The sequence below is a fragment of the Sciurus vulgaris genome (assembly GCF_902686455.1).
Source record: "Sciurus vulgaris genome assembly, chromosome: 9".
Classification (NCBI taxonomy): domain Eukaryota; kingdom Metazoa; phylum Chordata; class Mammalia; order Rodentia; family Sciuridae; genus Sciurus; species Sciurus vulgaris.
Genome location: NC_136469.1, coordinates 51,506,114 through 51,532,822, shown reverse-complemented (window position 1 = coordinate 51,532,822; position 26,709 = coordinate 51,506,114). Strand labels below are relative to the sequence as shown.

The following is a 26,709-nucleotide window of genomic DNA, read 5'->3' as shown; positions in this document are numbered from 1 at the left end:
CCCCAGTGTTGAGGTTGGGCAGATGGGAATTTGTTTCCACCTGACCTCACTAGAGTGACTATTCTTCTAGGGCAACAAAGTAGAAACAGGGAGATAGGAACCAAGCTCAGGTGTGTGAGGATCTGCTTGACAGGCCACATTCCACATCGGGCCGCATGAGGCAATGGCAACAGCATTTCCCCCAGAAACATGACAGTATTAGATGAAACCCATCTTTAAGGTGTAGAGACCCAACTTTTTAGAGTTTTTTTTTTGTTTGTTTGTTTGTTTGTTTTGCTTTTTTAGCATTTGAGCTATATATACCAAGGTCTAAGTTTCAAAGATCTTTCTCATTTAATACGAATTTTCTTCAAGGACACAAAGATAGAGTTAAGTTTTGCTGTGCACCCTCTCAACACCATCTCCTCCCTGCTGGGCTCTGGGCTCCCTCAGCTTCACTGCCACTTGCTATTTTCCCCTCAGAACTGAAAACCAGCTGTGTGAGATTCACCTTACTCTTCATAAGACTTGTTCTGATCCACCATTTTCTCTGTCCCTGGCTTATTTCTAAGGTGAAGTCAGCACTAGAGGTACTGTAGTCTGGCAACAGGGTGCAATATCACCACATCAGTGGAAATCGAGCCTCCAAACTAACCAAAGCTCCCGAGCCCCCAAGACACCAGGGAGCCACTCTGGAGGAGAAGGGGCACAGGAGATGATCTGTACAGGGAGTGAACAACCTCACCATGTCTAAGCCATTGTCAAGGCCACAGATGCTCGAAGGTTATACAGAACCACTCACAGTGATGACCACAAATTAGCGAACCGGGAGACCTGCATCCCCTTAAATCATAACAGGCAGTGGGACTTGAGGGAGCAGCTGCTGGGATCTCACACTCTCACTCATGCCCAAAGAACACCAACCTGAGGGCTGAGGGCCTCACTCCCATCTACACTGCCCATCGCAGGACACTCTGTTGCCCTTGTCTTTCAGTTTTTTGCCCTGCTGTTCCAGAAGAGAATGCCCATTCATTTTTCAGAGATAACCATGGTCATTTTCCAGGTGATCCCTCCTCAAAGGAGCCTTTCCTGACCAACGTAAAGCAGACCTCCAGGTCATACCCTATTTTATTCTTCTTATACCACTTAAAATTTCCCCATTTATTTTTTATAAACTACCCTCACAGTAATGCAGTAAGCACAGCAGGTGCAGAGCCCTCTTTGACTCATCCAATACTGCATTTCCAGGGCTTATGATTCTACTTGGCATTTACTAGGTACTCAGCCAATGCTGAATGGTGACTAAACAAGCCAGACACTAAACACGTGGAAAAGCTTCTGAATTCCTAAAACAAAGAAAGGGGCAGGGGAACAACAGGAATATCATCATTTCCAATTTACTGAAATCTTTCTAAATGCAAATCTGAGCTCCTCTCTGATTCATCCCTCTTACCAAATGACTGCCAGTCCTGCTCTCTACAACAGGATGGTGTGGGGACAAGGACCCGGGAAGGGGAGGGAGGGAACACTAGATGTCTGATGAAGGGAGGCCAATAACTGAAGCCTTGCCCAGTGGCTGCAGGCTTGATGAGAACGCTTTGGGGGATGGGGCTTTTGCTTTTTTTTTTTTTTTTTTTTTTTTTGGCGTAGAGGACACCTTAACCTTTAGAAAAAATAAGTGACAAGCGCACTGACAGCTATGATCGCTTCTGACAGCTATAGCTATTACAAGAAGACGTATGTGAGCCAGGGGGCAGTGGTCCCCGACTGTAACGCCAGCTACCAGGGATGTTGAGGCAGGAGGATCCAAGTTTGAGGCCAGCCTGGGAAACTTGGAGAAACTCCAATATCTAAAATAAAAAGGGGTAGGGATGTAGCTCAGTGGTAGAGCACCACTGGGTTCAATGCTAGTAACACACACACACACGGGATGTAGGATAGACTCAGCTGAAGCTTTTGCATCAAAATAAACAATGCTATTTATGAAGAATACCAAATCAAGTACAAAACTCTCAGGGACTGAAATGCTTTTTTTGTTTTGTTTTGTTTTGTTTTGTTTTGCAATACTGGGGATTTGAACCCAGGGCCATGTGCTTGTGAGGCAAGCACTCAACCAACTGAGCTACATCCCCAGCCTTAAATAAGGTTCTTTTTTTTTTTTTGGCGGTGCTGGGGATCGAACCCAGGGCCTCATGTTTGCAAGGCAAGCACTCTACCAACTGAGCTATCTCCCCAACCCTGAAATACTTTTTTGCATGATTTGTAATAGAAATGGTTGGCTTTAAAGATTCTGGTGCAAAAAGAACATGGGGTACATCACATAGCGGCAGTTCTTGGCACACTGTATGGCTGTGGGTCTTCCGTGTACAGGCAAGACACGGAAAGGAGTAAGAGGTCAGTGATGACCTGGACAACGACAACAACAAAAAACCAAAGTGTGTGCTTTTTACTCGGGTGACTCCTGCTGAGGTGAAGAGCGCCCAGAGCAGGGCTGTGGTAAAGGTATCTGCTCTCCTAAGAGCCTAAGCCAGGTCAGCTCAGCAGAAGGACCCCGACCAATAGCTGCTAAGGTAAATTAAATGTGGACATCATTTGTGATTATATTATTTTTTGATTATGTCGTATGGTCACCCATGTGAAGAGATAAGCCTTTTTACTAGGAGAAAAGTTGGCTAACTCAGGAGAGTTTTGCACAGTGAGGGTAGATTAGAAGGGTTGTGATATTAAGCTAATGTGATGGGAATCTGAGAAACCTGAAGAACCAGAACAAAGATCAAAAGAGTTTCTCAGGAAAAGGCCATTGACTTTGGTCTGGGAGGAGGAAGAAACGCTGTTGGGCACCAAGTGTGAGCAAAGAAGAGGAACACACCACACATCAACCACTGAGGGTGGGAATAGCATTATTCCCATTTTACAGATGAGGAAAACAAAGAGTTAAAAGCTGAAATAGATGGCCTGCACAGTCAGCTGATTTGAAACATAGATCTATTTGGTACTGAAATCTCTGCTGGGAGGTTTCTGTGAGGAAAGTTGCTTAAAATGTCAGTACCAAGATTAAGTTCTAAAAGCTTAGGCAAATCCACCTGGTTTAGCCAAGAGCCAAATGTTCGGCAGACTGATGATCTCCTAAGATTCTCTACCACTCCTTGGTAGAGGGACAGACCTTTCCAAGCATGGAGGGAGCATGGGGGCAGCTAGAGCCTTCCATCTATCTGGGGAACTGCTAATAACTATGGACAGAGCACAGGGCTCACGGGCTAGCTTGGGAATGACGAGATAGAGAGCAAGAGTGACCAAAGGCAAGACCACAAAGGTAGGCAGTGGCAGGTCCACACTAAGTGCTGTGTCCCTCAGGCAGTGAAAGTACTGATGGTCTCTAATTAGTTGGTGATCAGTTTGTGTTTTAGAAAATTCCAATTCATCGTGGAGGATGAACTGGCAGAAAAAAAGCCCAGAGGCAGGACAATTATCCAAAGGCTGTGACCATGTCCAAGTGTGAAGTGTGAGTACCTGGTGAGGGCTTCGGAGCGACGAGTGAGAGTCGAGACCCAAGGCAGACCTGGAAGGAAGCACCCTCATGACCTGCTGACTGACTGGCCGTGGGTTTCTAGAGGATAGGATCAAAGGTAGCTCCTCTGAAAGGAACTGCTACTCGGAGAAAACACAGACATGCCGCAAGTTCAAAGCTTAACAGACAACAAGCCTTAATTTGCAAAGCCAGATTCCCTGGGTTAGTGGTCATGTGGATAAAATAAAAGAATTACAGTAATAAGAAGTGAAGTGAATATTACTTATAAATACAAGAGGGAAAGTAGGGTTGCTAATAAAGAAACACACATGACAACAGAAATACAGTTCATCCAACAGGCACCCATGCCATAAATAACAGAAAAAAAATAAAGCACACGAGCCTTTCTCACTGGCGACAGATAAATCAAGTGTCTGTATATCATTTCAACTGACAGTCTCTACTGGGAAATAGCTTTGAGCAGGGTTAATAGGGGGCTTCTCAGACCTGCCAGGGGCTTGCTTACTATTTGTTTTTGTTTTCTTGGTACTGGGGACCAAATTAAGCCCAGGGGCATTCTACCTCTGAGCCACATTTCCAGCCCTTTTAATTTTTTTTATTTTGAGACAGGGTCTTGCTAAGTTGCCAAGGCTGGCCTTAAACTTATGATCCTCCTGCCTCAGCCTCCTGAGTTGCTGGGATTACAGGTGTACGCCATCTCTTCTAGTTGTTGTTTTTCTTTTTTTAAAACATACCGATTTGCCATTAGTCAGTAAGAAATGGTTGGGAATAAAGAGGGGGCAGGGGATGGAGAAATGGGACAAAAGGGATCGGAAAGATAAAAAGCGACTCTATTGCAAATAGATAGCCGGTATAAAAACCATCACATTTTTCAAAGCATTAATTTGACTTTGGTGGAGTTTTCCTCTTTCAGGAGCAATGCTGAATGGAATTGGTATAAGCAAGAAGATTCATAAGCAAGTGCCTCTTTTTACAGCTAATGTCAGCAGTAGGACCAGAGAGTCGTTCTTACCATGTTTCAGATGTAGGCAGCTGTCATTCTTGGACCTGTACCTGCAGAAAATTGTGTCTTTAACAAATTTTTATGGAAGAGGGTTCTGTAACATTCCAAATACGTAGTAGCTACAACATCACGTGGACTTGTTTGCTTTACTTTTTATGGTTCTTATACCAGCCATTTTTATTTGTACAGTACGAGTAGTGGCCTTATTTTTAATGGAAGAAAAAAGGGAAATAAAATAGGATCTCAATGATGCCTTGAATTAACGCACAAGAAAGATAAACCCTATAATCATGTTTTCTAGTCTTACAAACCCAAATCACAGAAAAGACTCTCAAGGGGATGTAAGGTAGTATAATCATCATAAAAAGTTATGTTGTTAAGGAGTTATGCAAATAGAAATAAAGCAGAAGTGTTAAAGCAAGAACACAGACAACAGAGGCAAAAGGGGGAAAAAAAAGAAAGAAGAAACAAAAAGGAAAGAAAAGAAAACCAACCACAATTCCCAAACAGGATTCCAGGTGACAGGGCTGGGAAGGAGTTTTTACAGAGCCACATTTAAAAGAAAGGTCTTTCTAAATTCAAGAATTTAAGGAAGAAAGCAGAGTTAGAGGAGGACACAGGAGAGCCACAGTAAAGCAGCATGTAGGAAGACTCCTGCTACTTTCACAAGGGTCTGCCAGGAGCGCGAGGACCCACGGGAGAGCCGGCGGCACCTACCTGATGCAGATTCCTGTAGCTTCTCCCTCTTCCTCTTCTTCTTCTTACCCTGGAAGAAGAAAGCAAATGGTCAGGTCGCAGCCTACTGTGAGCGCAGGGATGACCCGGATATCAAAGTATGAGCACGCGGCCAAGAGTGGAGCCCACTCACTGTTCTCATGTTGGTGGCCAGAAGCAGAGTCCGAACATGCAAGATGGAGTGAGCCAGCACGTGCATGAATGACCTCGCTAAGGCTTCATGTGTACCCCCGCCAGTACTGACAATGTGAGTGGTCCATCTGTCTGGATGTCCGTCCGTCCGTCTGTCTGTCTGTCTGTCTGTCTCTCTCTCTCTCTCTCTCTCACACACACACACACACACACACGCTCACATACTGATGTCCTAGGGCCATGGCCACAGCACACTGTTCAAGGAAAGGCAGCTTCTTGAGCACTTTTGCTCCTGCTAATCACCACACTCAACCCCCTTCTGGCAGTGCACGGGATGAATCTGGCTGTGAACTGTACTGTACAGCTGAAAGACCCCTGGAACTCGGTGTCCTCAGCCCTTGTGGTAAAGGCAGGGCATAACCAAGGTCAGGGTAGAAGATAAGAGAGAACCTGAGAAAACTCCAGAAAATTTTGAAGCCTTACTTCCAACAACTAAAGACCTGGCTTCTTGGCACAGATATGCATGTACTTTAAAATACATTCCAAAATCATCTCAGTGACAAAAAAATTATGTCCCATTTGCAGTGGTTTTCCATTTTTCTTCACCACTACTTTCCCCTTCAAAATTAATTTTAACATGAATCATAAAAGACCAACCTGCACTATCTGTTTTCAATTAACTACCATGGAAGATATTTAATGTCTCTACCTTGTGTCTCCCATAATAATCACATTAACTAGTAACAAAAAAATAAAATTAAGATTATACTAAGTCTACTGTGTGGCTCTATAAAAGTGTGTATGTATTTATGTACCTCAAAATAGTTTTTCTTTGAGTTACCTAGCCATTATCTTAATCCTTTAGAAAGCTGACTGAAAGCTATACTCATGAGCACTAAGGAATGAGTCATACTCCGTGACCTCTAGGAAATGGCTTATCAAAAATAGAGTCTCCCTTAATATTGAAGGTGCTCTGGGAGAGGAGAGTATGCTTCTCTGGCATCTAATATCCTTCAACTGGAATTACTGAAGTTTTTAAAAGTTGCTAAGAGTTTGTTTTGTGTGTAGAACCTCCTTCTGCACTTTCTTCTCCAAGCTTCCATTTGCCCTTCGAAATGCATCTCAGGTGTCATCTCTTGCAGGAACCTTCTCTGCCTTACCCTTTCTCTACCCTACTCCAGCAGAGCTGGGACTCCTCTTCTGAACTAGCTCCCTGACCACCCTGAGCGCGTGGCCATGACACACCTCCTCACAGGCACTACAGTGGGTTCTACTCGGGCTGACCCCTGCTCCCACATGGCCACAGTGGAGAGCAATGGTCAGAGGTTATGCCTCTAATGCCCAAGTGACATCTAAGAGAACCTCCATTTATTGGAGACAAAAAGAACTAAGTCATTTGGATGTACTGATGTCAACTTACACAAAAAACCAAAATTCATTTGTGAAAAACACAAAAATATTTTTCATTATTACATAAAATATCCAGAACTGGGAAGCCTGAAGCACTGACTTTTAAGCTCTAATAAGACAAGTCTTTGGCTACTCTCACTCAAGAAGATCTATGCACTGTTGATTCATGAAAACTTCACTAGCCAAAGTTATAAAAGCAAATTTTAATTGTGAAATCTGTGATCCTATTGAATAAGGCATTTGAATATTAAATTGCTGAGGTATGTGTTTAATATATCACAGTGAGGATCAGGATAGTATTCTGGCTCTGAATCCTTTGTTTTTATCTTTGGATTCTGTTCCTGTACTATTATTTTAAGAACAATATCATTAGCTAAATTATTATCACTTGATTGATTCTGATGGCTATAATAATTTATAGGATTTTTTAGTCTATAAAAATCATGTGAATGAAGCTGAAACTTCTCTTTGTACAAAGCATATAAAAAACAATTTCCTTTAAAAATTGTACAGAAAAAAATCTTTAAGGGTAAATTTCACATTACATTAGCTTTCTTTAAGATACTTTCTTTTAATCCCTTTGCAGGGAGAAAAGGACAAAGCAAGATGAATAAAGAGGAAGAGAATATGTATTTCTTTTTTGTCTTTTTAAAAGTTAAAACTCATTACTTAATCAGAACAGAAATTTAAAGACACTCAACAAGCAATGCTATATCTACACAAATTCACAGCACAGCACAGTGCTCACACAGGGCACAGGCGAAGGTCAGCACTGCCCTCCTAGGCAAACCACATCCGAAGACGTCCAGGACAGGATTAGAAGATGACACTTTCGCAGCCCTTTAGGTGGAGGGGATTGATCTTCCCACTTCAAGGGCACAGAAAAGGCTCTACACAGGGAGATGGTAATTACTGCTCAGAGAACAGAAGCCCAGTTCAGGGGCAAAAATTCTTCAACTAAGCAGTCTTCTTAAGAAGGCACTGAGAGATGGAGCTAATCCACTCAGGAGGAGGGAAGCTGTGCAGATTCTGAAGTCAGGGAGACCTGGGTGTAAATTACAGCTTAGCCACCTACTACACGACCTTGGACAAATTACTTAACCTCTCCAACCTCTCATTTCCTCACCTGAAAAATGGAATAATGGTATTTATGCCACTGGACTGCTGTAAGGATTAACGAGTAACAGAAAGAATTCCTGACGATCAGCATATGGTGGTTATTAAAACAGCCCAAACAACTCGGTGAGCTGACTGCGCTATTGCTCATAAGTTAACAAACAGTAGGACTCTTGTTTCCTGTGTCGAAGTTGTATACAATGTTTAGGCTTTGAATCCTAACCAGTAAAGTGACTTTTTCTGTAGAGTACATTACAGAAAACAAACTGAATAAGCTGAGACCATGCAACCCATTCCCAGAAATAAGTTCACATGCTTTTTCAGAAAGCTTTGGACTCTTTTATGGGATGTATGACCTTAGACATGCATCCTGGTCATCATCTCTGTGGGAAATGAGCCCCACAGGAGCTTCTACAGCAGAGGCCACTAGTTAAATTATATACTGATAAACAGCCACATTCCTGCCCTTTTCTGCCCTCTTACAGGAAGACTGTCCTGCCTGGCATTCCTAACAGTAGTCTCACATGGAACATTCGACTTGCTATAGACTGAATGTCTATGCTCCCCCCAAACTCACATATTGCAATCCTAACCCCCAAAGTGATAGGATAAGGAAAAGGAGACTTTGGGGTGATCAGGGCACAGTCCTCAGGAATAGAATTAATGCCCTTATAAAAGAGCACTCCTTCACCTCCATCCAGCATGGACATAGTGAGACTAAAGGAGTGGCCCTCTCCAGACACTGAAGATGCCAGCCTTGGACTCAGACTCTCCAGCCTCCAGAAATGTGAACAATACATTCTGTTGTCTCTAAGCCACCCAGCCTATGTGGGGGTACACGAATGTGTAATAACAATTTTTACATAGTCCTAATTTGTCTATGGCAAAACAGTCACCTGAATACACAGCTTGTAAGAACTGTAAAATAATATAATCCTTTGAAAAGAGATCTGACAACATGTATCAAGAACTTTTAAAATGTTTATTTCCTTTGCTGGCTACATTGCCCTAGAGACTGAGGCAGGAGGATCACAAGTTTGAGTCCAATTTCAACAACACAGACTATCTCAAAATAAAAAATAAAGACTGGGGATGTAGCTCAGTGGTAATGTGCTCCAGGTTCAATCACCACTACTAAAATAGAGAAAATAGGGCTGGGGCTGTAGCTCAGGGGTAGAGCACTTGCCTAGCATGTGTGAGGTACTGGGTTCTATCCTCAGCACCACATAAAAATAAACACATAAAAAGACATTATGTCCATTTACAACTAAAATATATATACAACTAAAAATGTATATACAACTAAACACACACACACACATACACATACACACACACACACACACACACACCCCACACATATATATACACACACATATAATAAAGTTCAAGATCAGCTTGGGCAACTTAGACCCTGTCTCAAAATTTTAAAGATTGCTAAAAAAAAGACCAGGGTGTGGCTCAGTGGTAGACTGCTTGCCTAGCATGAGTGAGGCCTGGGTTCTATCCCAGCAACAGAAAAAAATAAAAATTATATCCTTTAACTCAATACTTACATTACACTTATATCATAAGAAATAATGATCTTATATATGGCAGGGGAAAGCCTATTATGCACAGACATGTTCACTACAGGATTATTTGTAAGGAAAAAAGTAGCAATTTAAATGTCTGGAAACAGAAGAAATGATTAAGTAAACTGAAACAGTCACTCAATGGAATACTGACTTCCACAAACACTACACCATAAAATAAAAATGCTTTTTATATATGACAGTAAGAAGCATGATACAAAATATACGTACACACATACATACACATATTTATACCCAAGTAAAAAATAAAAACAAATAAAAGTACTAGAGAGTAATGTAAGTAGTTATTTCTAATTTTGCTCTACATGGTAAAATCTTGGGCCTGCCTTTTTTTTTTTTAATCTTTGTCATTTTAATGATATTAATATTTTTATTAAAAAAAACACTATTTTAAAAAAAGGCATTAGCATCCATAGCAAAAAAAAAAAAAAAAATGATAGCTGGAAGCTTTCACAATGCAATATACCCATGAAATCTTTATTATAAAATTCATTACCTTCCAAAAATAAGAAACAGTATCAGCATTATACACACCCTAAAACACATTCCTTCTCTAAAGCAGAAGACAGAATGAGTGAATGAGCGCCAGTGCAGCCACTGGCGGAGAGAGGAGCTTACATAATTGTCTCTTGCAGACCAGCCGGGATAAAGCTGCATATGTAGCTGTCTTTCTTTCCGTGCTAATTCATAATATTTAGCCTGCTCTTCACGGGACAGGGCATGCCACTGAAACAAAAAGGGAAGGAGGAAAGAACAGAAGTAAGCCAAAGAACAACAGTATATTTCATGTTTCAAACTCTGAGAAATGCAAATATTAACCACTTAAACTTCTATTTATTTCTAAATGGCAGAAGACCAAGTGCTGCTCAGATCCACTTGGGAGTCTGGTGGCTGCAGTGAAACTTAAACTTTGGTTTCTCTATCCTGTTCTCCAGTATCACATGAAACACATCAAAGTCCATCAAAGTGTTCAAAGTACAGTGATCTCTATCACCCACCCTTTCTCTCTACCAATATAAATTAAAAGGATTTTCACTGGTGAACCTCAATAGCCAACTTACCCCCTCTTTCATGGTTTGTAGCATATTCTGGTATCCGAGCCTAACTACCACTTATTTAAGCAAAATGTGATAATTTCCAGATGTCTCTTCAGACACACCCTCCCTTCAGACTCTCCCACTCTGTCCTAGGGAGTCTGGAACCTGAATCACATGATCCTCTATATCAGGCACGACATTAGAAGTCAGTCTGTCTCCATCTCCTCGCTGTCTCCTCACGCTTGCACACATGCCCACTGTCTACGGGAAGAACACTGACAACATTGTGGCTTGCACAGCGTGCTTTGGGCTGTGGGGTTTAGCTTCCCTCTGATGGAAAGCAAGAGGCCTCATCTGTTTATTTTCCATTCACGATTTGATTGAGTTTGCACGTTCTAATATGGAGAAAGTAGCTGCTGATAATTTTACAAACTTCTCATCTCTTTTTTAACATGACTGATATGCTTACATACCATAGGTAACAAAGTAATTTATGAAGGCAAGACACCCTTGGGGATTTCAAGAGCTGTGCATCTGCATACGGCTTTGCCTACATTTGCACAGAGCTCAGCCCAGGTCCCCAGCAAACACTCTTAAACTATTTTTCCTATTTCCCAGAGGCCAGGTTCTGCCAGCAGAACCTTCCAAAGAGAAGTGGCTGGGCTCTGGGGCATCCACTGACCATGAGGTAAAGCCACAAAGATCTCTGGGAGGAGATCTGAGCCCTCATTACACACATATCCTCAGCTGCCTGGGAGCCTGCCAGGCCGGCTCTTCCCTGCTCTCAGGCATGGAGCTTCCGGTTTTGCTTCCTTCCCACTGGGGTCATTTTGCATATTGAATTTAATCTCCCTGAATTAAAAAAGAAAAGGAAAGAAGAGGAAGGTATGAGTGGGCTGGGAGAAGAAAGGAGAGGAGGAGGAGGGAGGGAGAGAGGTTGAGGAGAGAAAAAATTCTTCAGGAGGGGGCTGTGTCCAAGTCCTCAACAACTTGGATTCAGTCCGCAAAGTATGACTAAGAAGCTTTCCTTGAGAAAAAGAAACACCTGCTGCCGTGGTTTGATGACAGAGCAAGAAGCTGATTTTGCTCACGCACCTTCCTGCCATACCTACTCCCGCTCCAGAATCCAGTGCAGATGCAGCAGGACCCACAGGCAGGGCAGCAAGTCCCACTTGGTACAAAAGCCCCTCAAGAGCGAGGTCTTGCGTTGGACAGGGTGGATGATTTATTCACTAATTGCTTTAGAAATGCAGAGTGCAAAGTTAAAGAGCCGGACTTAGTAGGATCTGGTGTTAGCCTGAAGGCAAATCAGGTAATAAGCTTGCAGGGGAGTGGGGGGACCCTTTGGGGAGGTGGCAAAAAATAGAAACAACCCTGAAAGAGAAAGTTCCATGAAACAGATTTTTGCAGCAGTGGAATAAACAAAACTTGACAAACGGAGCCTCAGAAGGCATGTCTGGGGCAGCAGTGAAGCGGAGGCAGGGAAAGCCACACCGTCTCCACAGCTGACGGCTTTTCTAAATCTGAGGTGCTGGCCTAGTGCTGCAGACTCACAGGAAGCAAGAACCAAACTGGACAAAACAGAAAAGATCATCCTTGAGTTTTGTTTTGTTTTGTTTTGTTTTTTTAAGAAAACGCTGATCACTGGTATTTATGCCATTAGCTCTGACACTAAATAAATGTGATCTGATAAGAGGCAAAGTGTCACCAAAGAGGGGGGAAAAGACAAGAAAGAAGTCTTGCCTTTTATATTTGTTCATTCATTCGATGAATCCTATTTCTCTACACACCATCATCATTTATTACTTCAATAAATTAATAGGGTTTTATATAACTTATGGCAGCTTTATAACTCACTGAGGAAACCTGAAATTGTAAATAAAAATCAACTCCTAAAATATTTATTAAGCTGGGTCTTTCTACCCAAACAATCAGCTATTTTTCAGTTAAAACAGGAAATTCAGGTTGACCAAAAGACCCCAGCTAATAAAACTGAATAAGACAAAGCAGTAGGGCACAAACTAGCTTATCTACCTGTTTTTTTAATTGCTTTTAGATCCCTGATATTCACAAAATAAAGGATCATTTACCAGACAAAAAGTGGGAAATAAAATGGTGAAGATCTGCACTGAAAATAAAAATAAAGTCTAGCACAGACTAGAAAGATGACTTTCCTTACAAGAATTTCTGAAACATGATTGACTGAAAATGCTTTTCTCTCTCTGCTTGCTGAAAAATATGGAGTTAAAGTGTTTTTAAAGATCAAAAAAATAGCTGAAGTTTCACCAAGTTGTGGGGGGAAACAACCATTTAATTTTAAGTCACACAGAATTCCAGATAAGACAGTCTGATAATTAGTTTGTGACAAATGGATTTTCTATAATAGCTAAAAGGTATGAGAAGTAAAAGCTTATTTTAAAATAATAGTTGTCCAATTTTTATTTATAATATGAATTAGGAGAACTTTAATTCACATGAATAAACATTTCTATTTTAGAGATACAATAAAGATGGATAAAAAAATCCAAAGATAAAATATTCTGGGATGGATTTCAGATCACTTTAAAGAACTCCAATCATCCCAGTGTAAAACTTCGTGATTTTAAAGCAGGACTTTAAAGAGCTAGCAAGAACGGCCCTGCCAGGGGGAATTATGAAAGAATAGAAAACCTGATCTTAATCAAAGAGCTCAGAGGCCTATAAATAGAAACAGGTGTCTAAATCAAAGACAGAGAGTCTAAATGAGAACCATCCTTTCAGATATAATGCTTGGGTCTGGGGATCGTTCAGGGAGCTGAGAAAGTAGCAATTTTTAGAAATGTGCATTAAAATTAGGAAGCATACCTCCAGATTATATCCTCACTTTCTTGAGCAGGAAAATAATTCCTGCTGGAGGGCCAGGGGGCCTTTAACTCAAAGAAGAAAAAATAAAAATCTGAGTGCTACATGGGCTGAAATAAAAACATCAATCCTTCTTTTCCTCTGGTTTCTTCTTTTAAAAAAGAGTCAGGAAAAATGGTCCTCAGCCTTAAGGCTTTTAAGGCAGAGTTCTTCGAAGATGATGGTGAAATGCTCATTTGCTATGAACTGGCTTGAGAAACCATCACAATTATTGTCATTAAGTGTTTAAAATTCCACAGGGAAATAGGATATTGCACCCAGGGCACCAAAGGAACTGTAATATACCACCACACCCTACCTGGGAAACCCTGGTGCCTGGCAGATTGGAAACAGTTATATTTTGAGGTTATTCAATTGGAATCGATAATGCAAGAAACCTGCTTCCCTCCTGTATACATGTGCTGCCAGTCTCCTGAACATTGTTATGAACACTCAATTGTGTTACGTTGGACAAAGCCGGTAAAAACTGTCATCAACAAAGGCTAACACATGATCCTCTCTGCTTCACAAGGGTGGTTAGACCCTCCTCACCTGGATGTTCAATGAATCATGAATATCTTGAAAAGTTGTGAAAACAAACACACACGAGTCCCAAATTAAGAAACTACCACACTTTACGAAGAGCATCAACAAATTAAGATGAAGTATTTCTAAAATTATAATGTATATATCATGAAAACGTAATTTGAATTTGAATTCAAATTTGTTCCACTGTTCCTCAGACACCCAGTTAAAACCTTTCAATCCTGCAAAAGGTTCCTTGGAAGGGCTGCCAAGTCTTTTTGGCTAGTAGTTGATAAAGGATGTTAGAGAATCTATCCTAGCTATAGCCTACTGCCTCATTCATAACAGAATGAGGGCTGAGAGAAATATCACACCATGGGTGGGAAAAGGAATGAAACGGAAAGAAGCACTCTGGAAACCTGTCACATTTGCACTTTAAGAACCAGAAAACAATCTTTCTAGAAACAGGATCAGAGAAATTCTCCCACTTAAATCCTCACAGCGGAATGGATCTGCTTCTGTCTGGGAAGGAGTGGCCACTCCATGGGCCCGGTCTCCCACAGGTCCTGCTGCTGCTCGCTCCATGGGCTTGAGCTCTCCCCTGCTACTCGACACACGTGCTGCTCCAGCTGGGGAGTCCCCCTCCACCCATTAACTGCTACTCATCTCTCAGGTTTCACATTAAATACGATTTTCTCAGAGGGGCTTTCCCAAGCACCTGATGTTCTTTCTCACAGAATCTTGCTAATAATACCCACAGTATTTACCACAATTTGAGTTATAGATTTATTTAGTAACTACTTGTCTAATGTCTATATCTTGTCACAAAACTGTACGCTCCAGAAAGGCAAGGTCCCTATATATTTTATTCAGCAACTGTTACTTAATGCTAAGCATCATGCCTGGCACATAGAGACACTCAATAAATATTTGTATGAAGAATGACAGTAAAAACAGTTATCAGTTCCAGGAAGTTTCCTGCTTGCCAAGTACCGTCTAGGTTATTTACACTGCATTATATCACTAAATCCTCCCAAATGTCACTACTTCCCGAAATGCCTGCTCATTATACAAACACACTCTATGACTACCTGACATGTAACGAAATTTGGGCTGATTTTATGAAACCATTCCATGGTCACCATACACATTTATATACCATCCTGCCACTTACCCTTCTGCCGAGGATCTGGTTGATAGCTGCACTTTCCTTTAGGGTACACTCAGCTACGACATTCGCTCTCATTTCTTTCATGTATAACATAAAAGCATTCAGAGGCTTCTTAATGTGAGGTCTTTTTGGCTCCTGCTCCTTTCGCTGTTCATGCTGAGGCTTCCTGAAAGGTGGTTATGGTGGTGGGTAAAGGAAGAAGGTGGAAGGAATAAGGAAAAGACAGGAGGAGGAGAGAAGCAGAGTATCTGTTCACACTGCTCAGCTCAGGCTGGGCACCCTCCCACCTGCTCCCCAGTGAACCATCCACTTAGAACAACAGCCTGGGCTCATTTGATTCAACATTGAGTGGCAAATGACCAAACCATGGGGCTCTTTATCCACTCAGTGACTCTGTGAATAAGAACCCCCTGCTTTGACAAAGTGTATCTATGGCTATAGATGTATTTAATAACAAAAATGGTAATGGACTTGGAATTGTGAAGACGCTCCACTCGGGGACCTGAGGCTAAGTTCCTCCATCACCTCAGAAGCTGAACGCACACACAGTTCATCGTTCCTCTTTTAGAACAGAGGTTCTTAACTGTTGTGGGGTAGACTAAAGTAAAAGCCAATTTGAGAAGCTAATTAAAGCTTCTGACCCTACCAGACTCATGTTGATTTTGAATACATCTGAGGGATTTTGTGGACTACCACACATTGCCTGCCACTCCCACCTTCTCCTACACAAACCCTAAAAGAAGATTAAGAAGCACAGGATGGTTGGTTCTAACATCTCCAGGGTAAAGTAATTTAGCCCTGCTCTGACGGTGTGCACAACCCTGGCACAGTAGGAAATCTTGGGCTTTGCTGCTTTCCCTTTGAATTCTGCGCTCTTGGAGGCTCCAGTTGGGGTCACTGCATTTCCAGAAAGAAGCCCATTAAACCCTTCACTCTGCTTCACTGGTAGGTCAGTGGCTGAACAGCTCAGGATTCTTTGTGCCTGTGTTCTGAATGTCCCTCCATTCTGGTGAGGTCCCCATGATCTTGTAAGGTCCGTGCTCCTTTCCTAACTTATGATCAAATCGCAGCAGTGGGCATCAACTCCTTACTGTCCTCAGGTTCATAGGCTTTGAGGCAGAGCCATGCTGAACTTGTAACTGACAGAGAGGGGAAGCCTCAGCAACAGGGAGGGAGTGAGGATTGAGAGGCTCATCAACAGATGAGCCCGGAAGCCTACTTACACGTGCATTAGGTCACTGTCAGTGTGGGGATGCTCCTGCTTGACCTGAGGCGTTACAATGGCTGGATGAGGGATGCCAGTTGTGTGGGGACCAGGAGGACCAGGAATCATATGATGGGAAAACCTAAAAGGAGGGAAGAGAAGAAGAGTATGTTATCGCCAGCTGCTGTAGCCAAGCCAGACGGAACTTCACAACACCCCACTAACTGTAATGGGCTACATGGCAAAATATAGGCGTGTTAACTATCAGTTAAGAGTGGGCTGGCAATTATTTTTTTTCTTCCTGAATTCACATGGAAAATAGTACTATTTTCTGTAGTTTTTTTAAACCAGTAGCAGAATGTGACATTTTTCCTTGGAGGGCAGTAAGTCATATGACAGGGAAAAAAAGTGAATCATTTTTCTTGCAAAGCAATTTTCAAGAATTTCTTGTTTTTAAATTCTGTTTATTTGTTCTTTTTAGTTATACATGACAGCAGAATGTCTTCTGACATTTCACACGTACATGGAGTATAACTTCCCATTCTTGTGACTGTACATGATATGGAGTTACACGGGTCGTGTATTCACATATGAACATAGGAAAGTTATGTCAATTCATTCTACTGTCTTTCCCATTTCAAATAAGAATTTCAGTAACAGAAATTACTAGAAATATGAAAATATGACACTTTAAGATTTAGTTTTTAAATGGTGTTTAAATTAAGCTAAAGACATTACATTTAAGAAAAATCTCTGCCTATATTCTCAAGCAAATTCTCACATGAAGAGTTCTCATATTGTTGGCTTCTGCATTACTATCAGAGGAGATGACTGAGAGAAGGGACAGGAAAACTTGTTCTCAGTCCCCCATTTAATAAGGTTTCCATTACTGTCATCCAAAATTATCTTCTATGCAGAAATAAAATTGAGAGATCTAGTCTTATTGAAAACGGGTTTAAAAATTTAAGGGAAAGAATTTAATTAAAAGTAAGGATACAGTTCTACATCAAGGTGAAAACTACATCTATGAAGGCTTTTTCCTGAGTACATTTGTATGGCATTAAAAAAAAAAAAGTCTTAGAGTAATTGCCATCATTCAACACAAAGGAGTGAAACTGCCATGCAAGAAAAATAAAATAAATAGAGGACTCTCAGCAAGTACTTTGGATAATTTTGGATATATTATAGAAATTTTTGCTTTTCAAACTGTTTTAAAGTACACATCAGATTCCACAAAAATAACATTCTCAGTTCTTTCATCACAGTCAGTAAAATTAATTTCTTCATCTGGAAAGGGAAAAAGGAACTCTGCTTGAATATGCAGTATTCCGCAAACAAATTTTTTTTTTAAATACTAAGGAGGTGTGATAGAATTGCAAGTATCTGACCAATATGTGTACTGTTTGCAAAAATATATAATATTGCTTATTTGTAAGAAAATTCTGTCATCAGATAGTCCTTAGAATGTTAAAAAGTGCAAAAATGTACTTTAGGGGGAGAAATATTAATTCCATTCCCCAGCCCAGTCAGCTAGGTTTATAATTTACTGAATAATATATATACATGTATACACATATACATGTATAATATGTATACATATACACACACATATATATTTAAAGCTGAAACTCATCACAGAAACTGAAAATTTCATACCCATACAAAAAAAAAAAAAGAAAAAGAAAAAGAAAAAAAGGACAGAGTCACAACCAGTCAATGGTTTGACTTCCGGCATGATAATGCTAGCTCCCTTGAAAAAGCCACGTGGAACACACAGATGATACACCACAGGTGTGTACATCAAGCACAGGGCACAGAAGCCATCCTTTCCAGAAGCAAAAGCATTACACAGAGCAGCCTCAAGTGTGGCACAGCAGGTGTCACAGAGCTTTGCTTGCACTAACATGTCCACTCAGGGCCTGATTCACACACTAGGGCGCACACCCCGGACGGCCCGACAGTCTGGGCGCGCTGTCCTGTCTGTCCCGACAGCCTTGGTCCAGGAAGGCTCTTGGGTATGGGACATTTTCAAACACCGCTGTATTAAACTGACACAACTCTCCTCGAAGGAAGCAAGTTATAAAACTCAGACCAAACTAGTTTTTATGCCTCTCCTTTAGCCCACCCCCAGCATATTTTGAATCAGATAAGCTCTTCTTATTATGTCTACTTTGGGGACATTTCTCATCCCACAGACGGGTGGCCACCAACTCTTTAGGGGGCAGCGTTCCCCAGTGTGGCTTGTCCTGCTGGGCACGGCCTGCGGCTCCTACCTCGGGTGGCCGAGACGCCTAGTGTGGGAGCCAGGCACGCTGCACAGACACGCACCCTCCTAGCCGGCGACCCAGAGGCAAGCAGGGCACAGGATGCAAGCACGAGAAGAGCGGCTGGCCTCCACCTCCACCTACCTGGACATGGAAGTGTCGACTGACAGTGAGGACGGGTAGGGCTGCCTGAATCCACCCGAGACCGGGTATACAGGCTGACCTTGCCTGAGGTCGAAGAGAGGAGCCCGTCAATGACAAAACACCAGTTACCAACCAGCAGGGAGAGTTTGGTGAGGGGAGGAGGGGGTATTCAAATGGAGTCTTGTGGGAGGATTACAAACCACTGGATTTCTTCAGATGCTTCCCTTCCTGGCCCTCCACCCAATCAAAGCACCATTTCCCCTGAAGAGAAATCTCCCTTCCTCAACTCTGAAAGCAAACCAGCCCATCAATTATCCTTTTATTGCTTCCCCTCTCCCAACGATTTGAACAAAGTGGGCACTTAATAAATGCTTACTGGATATGACACGACCCTGAGAATGGTGAAATAATTCCTTCAGAGAAGCAGTTCAGGGAATTTTTTTTTTTAACAGAATTTTTGAGAATTCCAAAGAAGGGAAAAAAGGAGGACATCACATTTTTTATTTTAATAAAAATGAATAAACATCCCAGAAACACTGCACCTTTCCCCCTTTGAATAGCTGTGTTAGAGTCAAGAAATAAAAGACCATCAAAATTACTTCGCTCCACCCAGAGAAGTCCATCTTGCCCTCTGTTCTTCCCGTATCTCACATTTTTCACTTACACAGTCTTTATTTCCAGCTGCCAGTGATGCAACCTGGCAGAAGATTATTGCCCTAAGTAGCTAAGTTCAGAACAACTGATCTAGGCTTAGAAGTGTACATATCATCAATCAAATGGAGTTATTGACCAAAAGGTTCAATAATAGAGAGAGACAGGGAGGGAGAGGGAGAGTGAGCCAGCTGAAACTTCCTTGGCAGGGTGGCCCTTCCTTGGTAAAAGAGAGAGAATGTCAGTGTGTCCAGGCAGGGAGACAGAGGCCATGGAACGGGGCTGTGGTGGCAGCAGGCTGATGGAGAAAGGGAGAGAAATCTCTGCTGAAGCTGCAGCACTGTTTCCATGGAGGGCAGAGAAGAGAAGGGGGCGGCTTGGGATCGGAGGGAATAGCTGTGTGCTAAGGAGAAAGCCATCAAGACAGTCGACATCACTTTCTTCCCTCAAAAAATTTCCCTTTACCTTTATAATCTCAAATATCTGAAGGGAGTGGTAAGAATGTTTTTAGAAATAAATACCACAAAATAAAGAGCATTAGTATTCGGAATCTAAACAAAATAAAAGCTCCTCTGAACTGAATTTGGATGTTCATTTTATTAACACTCAAAAGATGCTTTTATTTTGTTAAATTTCTCTCTATGTAGTGCCACTTACCCAGTTAGAAGCAAAGGTGAATATTCAGTGTCTAAATTCATGTCAAAAAGACAAGTTGTTCATTTAAAAAAAAAAAAAAAAACCAAAACTAGAAAGCCACACTTAAGAACTGACTTTACATAGGCATAGCAAATGCCCAAAGCCACAAATTGAATCCATAAAACTATAAGCTTCAAAGCAATTGCTACACGGTCATTTTTTACACATATTAGCAAGCCGATTCAATTCATTTCAAAGTCTGCATGTTTTTTAATCTTTTAAATTGAAATGAAGTAAGTTGGCACCTTTCTTGTAAATTTCCTCAACTCCACAATCGTTCCCATTCACAAAGCTCATTTCCACGAATGAAAAGTGTGAGAAGATGTGTTCAAAGCCTGGCTAAAGGTTGCAGAGAGGATCTTACCAGCCAAGAGGTGGGGTGATCTGGCCAACACCGCCCGGAGACAGCGGGTAGAAGGTGGGGATGTCGGGAGCTGGAGGGTGTCTGGACATGCCTGGGAACAGAACAACAGAGAGGTGTCGTTTTCAGACTCATGGCACACGCGACCAGAAGAGCAAGAGAGAGCAGGAAGAAGTTTTATGCCATTAATACTTATGGTCTAGAAACAGCATTTATCAATCAGAGTCAACGGATGCAAGTCAGCCTCTGAGCTTTTCTCCAGGTTTCAACCTTTCTCCAGATTCAGTATGTCTTGAATTCCTGAAGGAATAAATATGCTGCCAGGAAAGCAGTCATCCAAAGAGATTTTTAAATAATTTATTTTGCCCTCATTATTTCACTTTGCTTAAGAAAATGGCAGGCAATTGTTTTCGTGTAGAATGGAAAATGACGCCCTTCCTAAGTAGATGGCCTGCCATGGGCTCAAGGATTAGGTAAATTGCCACTTTCATATTTTCACTGGTTCCCTTATGGACACACAGATTTGGGGAATGTGATACCTCAGAGGATCAGAGATTAATTAGGAATCATCTTCAGCCCCATAATGGTCACACTTGATATGATTCATTTGGTCTCTGCCACTTCAGCTCCCTCTAAGCTCTTCATCAAGTTGAGTCCTCTGGGCTCCAAGGTCAGGCTGTTCTGGATTAGTCGCATTCCACCGAAAAGACAGTGCCACCAAACTGTTCCTGGCACTCACACTCCCAGGAGTGCACTGTCCTATGACTGTGCAAACCACCTAAAGATTACACCTAATCCTGGTCCCAAATGACGCCCCTTTGTTTGTACCTGACCTTAGGTACAGAAAAAAAGAAAAAATTCAAACAGGACAAGACAAATGCATAACATGTAAAATATAAAATTTAAGACAACATATTAGGGGGAGAGTGGTTCTGAAGAGAGCCATTTAAGTTGCTTCACACAGCTAATCACAGCTTTAAAAGGTCATGTCCATAGTATAAACACACATTTTAAGCTTCAATACCAGGTAACTGTAAATACACAGGTTGATATGTGGAATCAGGTGAGAGGCATGGAAGATGCTCTTTAAATATTCTGCTTTTTCACTACTTAGGATGCCTATGAATTTCGTTTGGATCTTGAAAGAAACCAAAGGCCTTGAATACATGGCAATGACTTAAGAAGTGCCGCCTTCAAAGTTTATGTTAATTTGACTTTGAAGTTAGAACAAACTATTTCTCCATTCTTACAGAACATAGGTAGGAAGGAGAAAGGTCTTCAACTTTTTCAACAGAGTGCTTACATGAGATCCGCTCACGTTTTGCTGTTTTTACAAATGTTGTCTCAAATCTCCCTTTTATAAACAAATATATTTTTGCTAGAAATACTGATTCTTTTGATCTCAGTAGACCCCAAATTTCATACCCTGACATTTTTCTTGGGTCTGGAAAGGTCAGGGTGGCAGGGGTAGTTCTAAAGGAGCCTGCTGTGGTGCTTCTTGATGCCTCAGGATCATTGGGGAGGTTTTTCCACTTGCTGCTTTCCCCACTCTGAGATCCAGAAATCTCCAAACCTTGGGGTCTGCAGGGGGACTGCTCAGGTTCAAAAAATCAAAACAAAAAACAACACAGCCAGACCAACTCAATAGACCAGTAGAAACTTAGTGGAAATCTGAGTATTTTATTACAGTAACTCAGAAATCAATGTTTGAAGTCACAAATGATATACTTTAACCCTGTTATTTTGCAGTAGAAATTAAGGTCTCGGGGGGGCTAAGCCACTGTTCACGTTTGGGTTCATATAAAGTACATGTTGTGCTGGGCTTTTGTCGCTGGGATGCAGAGAGGTAAGCTGCTTGCTATCACTTGGCTTGTCACATTAGTCTATATTCCAACTACACTTAGGTTCTGTGCAAGAGTGATTCAGCAGAACAGAAATACAAACTAGTGGGATTTGGTTTTCTACTGGAAGGAAAAAGGAGGGACCCACCCTTTATACAGCACCTGTAGCATTCTAGGTCCCATATAGTATTTAAGTTGACCCTGTTTATTGAAATCCTACTCATCTTCCAAATGCCCCCCTCCTAGGAAATCTTCTTTAACTTTAATAAGCAAGTACATGATGTGGTTTAGCTCATGATATGAGCAGAAAATAAAATCTGGGTTTTCTAAATGGCCCATGGTTCTGCTAAGATCCTGTTCCCAAAAGATTCCTACAAGTGTATGTCTTTTATGCCCTCCACCAACTGCCATGCTACCGAAGATACAGTTCCTGTCATTTGCTCACTGAACACTCCCTCACCACATGTGCTAGAGGATAAACTTGGCAGAGCCTTAAACATTTTAAACTTTTATAAGTAACTTCTATAAATGTAAATAAAACAACTCTGGAGTAAGACTATGTGGATATGCCAGTCACTAGATACATGTCTTCGAGGAAGCTATTTATTTAATTGTTTTTTAACCCTCAAAAGATAACAGTATAGAGGTTGTTGTAAAGGATAAATGCATTAACATAGGTACTGCAGAACAGTGCCCGGCACAAAAGTATAAATGTTATGTGAGTGTTGTTATTTATAAGGATAAAATGGAGAATGCAAAGATACAAGCAGTATTTTATAAAAAGCTCTTTCCTTTTAACATTTTAACCATTTGACAATGAGAGGGAAAAAAAAATAACTGCTATGAACTTCCTTTCCCTGTCCTACATAAACAAGAAGGGAGGGAGGGAGAAGGGGAGGAAAGGGCAGAAACTGATGTGGTCTCCAATAGGAAATGAACCTGAACTATTTTATTTTTCTACAAATGAGAATGGGTACCGAAGACAAACCATTTATATTTACTGGGTAGCTCTGCCTAGGGTCAGAATGCAGACATGGAACTCTTTGGGTTCCCCCGCCCCCACCTGGAAAAAGCTGACTGGCCTACTCAACAAAGAAATCAGCAATTCGGGGCCTCAGTACCATCATGTCTAACAGGCTGAGCTATACAAGAGACCCAAAAGGCAGGCAGCAGGAAAGAAAAAAAACCAAGAGACCTAGTGAGCTTAGTTGTTTAGCAATAAAAGTACCCAAATGGGATTATATAAACTCAATACCATGTAAATGAGTGCTTTTCAAACCAGAGTTTACATATCCCCAGAGGTACATGATGATGAGGTACATGAAGCCCAGTATGAACATGTAATTTAAAAAAGGATCTTTATATTAAAATAAAAACAAATAGAGTAAGGAAGACCAAAAAAAAAAAAAAAATCAAACAAAATGAAGACTAAAGAAACTGCAAGCATAGAACTTCTGGTCATGCCATCAGTCCATTCTCTGTAGTTCTGCAGTTTGTTAATGGAAAAAAAAGTTTGAGAAGCAATGATAACAATTATAATTAGAGCAAGATAGGAGGGCAGTTGAGACAAAAACAGAAGAGAAAAATATAAATGTAATTGGTAGCCAGTCATAAACCTGTCTTTTTAAAAAAGTGAACTATCTTAGAATTCTCAAGAGAAAAACTAATAAGCCGTGATGTGTTATTCTCTTAAATAAGTGCTTTGAACAGAACCTAGGACATAGTAAGCACTATTTAACTGTTAAATAAATAAAGATGGTGAAATAAAACACACTGTGAGATTCTTTTTGCTAGTTGTTGGTCGAGGCTTTTATATCTAGATCTGTCCTCCACGCCTATGTGCTTCCCAGATGTGTGTTCCAGCTCAGCCCCTGGCTTGAGGCTGTGACCCACACGTTCAACTCGCCTGCCTGTGCCAAGTCTCCCCAAAGACATCTCAAAGACATTTCATCTCACCATGACCAACATCATATCTGATCTTGCCTCTCAAACTCAGCCTTCTTCCTAAAATCCCTCTCTTAATTCCCTTTCTCACTATATACCCACAGACCTGTCATTTGGAAGGTTTGTATTCTTGGAAGCTGGTAATAAAAAGAAGCATGGTGGAGGAAGGACTGGGAAGGAGACTCCAAACAGGCAAACCTGGAAACATCTGCGCAGGTGATTTTGGTACTATTTGGTACTATTCAAGTCCAAGTGCAACAGTAACTAAGTCTTCAACTAAGTGTTGTGGTCTAACAATGGAGAAACTGAAAGTGAAGGGTTTAATCTAGACATGGTAATAGTAGTAGAAAGAACAACTGGTTTCGGAACCCTCCTCTTTCACACTTGTTACATGTTGTTGTCCACACAGGTCAGAGCCAGGATGGGGACAGGGAGAAATGCAGGCAGAGGAAACATTTCCCCCCTCACATTCTCTGTATTCAAGTGGTTTTAAAGGCCTTTTATTTTGAACCTTCGAATAATCCTGCTGAAGTCCAACTGTGTGTGCTAAGAAAGAGCTACAGGTCATCCTGAGAGCAAAGCCATCCTTGAGTTAGCTCCGAGAAGATAGGACCAGAAGGTCTGGAGAAGAGAGCTCTAAGTCCCACTCCCAACCTTACCTGTGCACACTGGGTTAAAAACTGGACATTTTGATTTTTCATACCTTATAATGTATCTGTTTTTCCAAAAATGCAGCAGAAGCAGAGTTTGGTATTGGAGCCAAACAGAATGCAGCTGCTTTGACTTTCCATAGATATAGTTCATGCTTTATTTATGATTCTAAGTTAGGGCTATTATACACAAAAGGTAAAAGTATAATAGGAATATAGCTGAATAAGGAAGTCAAAAGGCTCAAAAGAATATTTGAAGTGAAAAATCTCCTAATTTTCCCCTTTTCTACATTTTAATAAAAATCACCATCAACACCTTGTACAGTAGTCCCCCCACCCTCTTAGCCACAGTTTCCTTTTCTATGGTTTCAGTTACCCATGGTCAACCAAAGTCTAAAAATATTAAGTAGGAAATTTCAGAAATAAATGATGTTATGGGTTAAATTAAGCACTGTTCTGCTCACCAGGATGAAATTTTGTAGTCTCCCACTCTGTCCCTGCCTGGGATATAAAATCATCCCTGCGTCCCATAATCAGGCTGTACTAACCCAATAGTCACTTAGTAGCTACCTGGGTTGTCATATCAACTGCTCTACCATCATGGTACTGCAGTGCCTGTGTTCAAATAAGCCTTATTTTACATGTTTAAGTACTTTTTAAGACAAGAAAGGTTATGCTGACAATCCAGACATGCCAAAGCAAAGTCATAAAGTAACTCCTTTAAGTGAAAAGCTGAATGTTCTGGACTTAAAAGGGGGAAAAAAATAATCATCTGATGAGGTTGCTAAGATCTACAGTGAGAAAAAACCTACCCAAGAAATTCTGAAGAAAGAAAAAGAAATCTGCACTGATTTTGTTATCCCACCTCAAATTGCAAAAGTTTCAGCCATAGTCTATGGTAAGTGCTCAGCTGTGATGTAAAAGGCATTAAATCTGCAGCTCAGTATGATCCATTGTATTAGGTACTCAGAGGGGGTTTAGAAGATCACCCCTGAGACAAAGTGGTGGGGGACATGCTGAAATAATGATTGAACCTTTAGTCTATTTGTGTGACATCCTGGTTTGTATTGTGGATCATGGATTTTCATAGCTGTCACCTGGAAAATGACTACTAAGTGTTTCTTGTTTCTTAATACCAAAAAATTACAGAAGCAACAACAAATTCTTGAGGGTTTCTAAAAACTTGTTAACCAATAAATTACTCTTTATCTTCTACAAATGCATTTTGGTCCACCCAGTGACCTGCAGCAAAGGGCCACTGAGACTCAGACAATTTGGATCCTCAATTCGCAAAGAGGCTGGGCAGGCCTGGGTTCTCACCTTGTTTGGAGCTGACATCTGATGGGATGTGTGACGGGTGTGATCCTGGAGAAAAGTGCTCGTCGCTGTAAGTGATGAGGGGGGTGAGCGGGTGGACTGCGTGGGACGGCTGCACCACGGGCACTTTATTTGACTGCAAAATAACCACAAGGTCAACTGTTAATATGGATGTCCAACTCTTATCTCCTCTCCCAAAGGAAATGTCAAGCAACTGCAATTCCAGTCATCAGTATAAACCAAGAATCAGTTGCAGACCTTGACTGGAGTCACCTCATTTTGATCCTTTGCAGTTTTCCATGATAAACACTCCTTGGGTTTGTAAATATCCCACCAAGAGACCATGCTGTTACCCCCATGCCCTTGGAGACTGAGGTGGATCACTATGATTCCATATGACACAAAACCTTTTATATACATATTTATCCTCCCTTTGGATTATATCCTCAGGTTAAGGTCAATAAAGAGTTACTGGAACAAAAGTTATAAAATGTTTTATAAGACTTTATTGATTACATATGTTTG

At 41.2% G+C, this 26,709-nt stretch overlaps 1 protein-coding gene across 3 annotated transcripts in view; it reads right to left on the bottom strand.

Moving 5' to 3' along the window:
• Positions 1-26,709, bottom strand: part of LEF1 (lymphoid enhancer binding factor 1) — a 113,434-nt gene that overhangs the window by 10,556 nt on the left and 76,169 nt on the right. The window contains exons 4-11 of one of the 3 annotated variants that reach the window (XM_079153577.1): positions 26,188-26,320; positions 20,436-20,526; positions 18,725-18,808; positions 16,336-16,458; positions 15,116-15,278; positions 10,118-10,225; positions 5,229-5,277; positions 4,521-4,561 (exon numbers count right to left, since the gene is read on the bottom strand). In XM_079153577.1, the coding sequence (XP_079009703.1) occupies positions 4,527-4,561; positions 5,229-5,277; positions 10,118-10,225; positions 15,116-15,278; positions 16,336-16,458; positions 18,725-18,808; positions 20,436-20,526; positions 26,188-26,320 (786 nt within the window). In that variant the 3' untranslated portion in view covers positions 4,521-4,526. The remainder of the gene's footprint in view (positions 1-4,520; positions 4,562-5,228; positions 5,278-10,117; positions 10,226-15,115; positions 15,279-16,335; positions 16,459-18,724; positions 18,809-20,435; positions 20,527-26,187; positions 26,321-26,709) is intronic. The other 2 variants (XM_079153578.1, XM_079153576.1) reach the window with 2 other exon arrangements.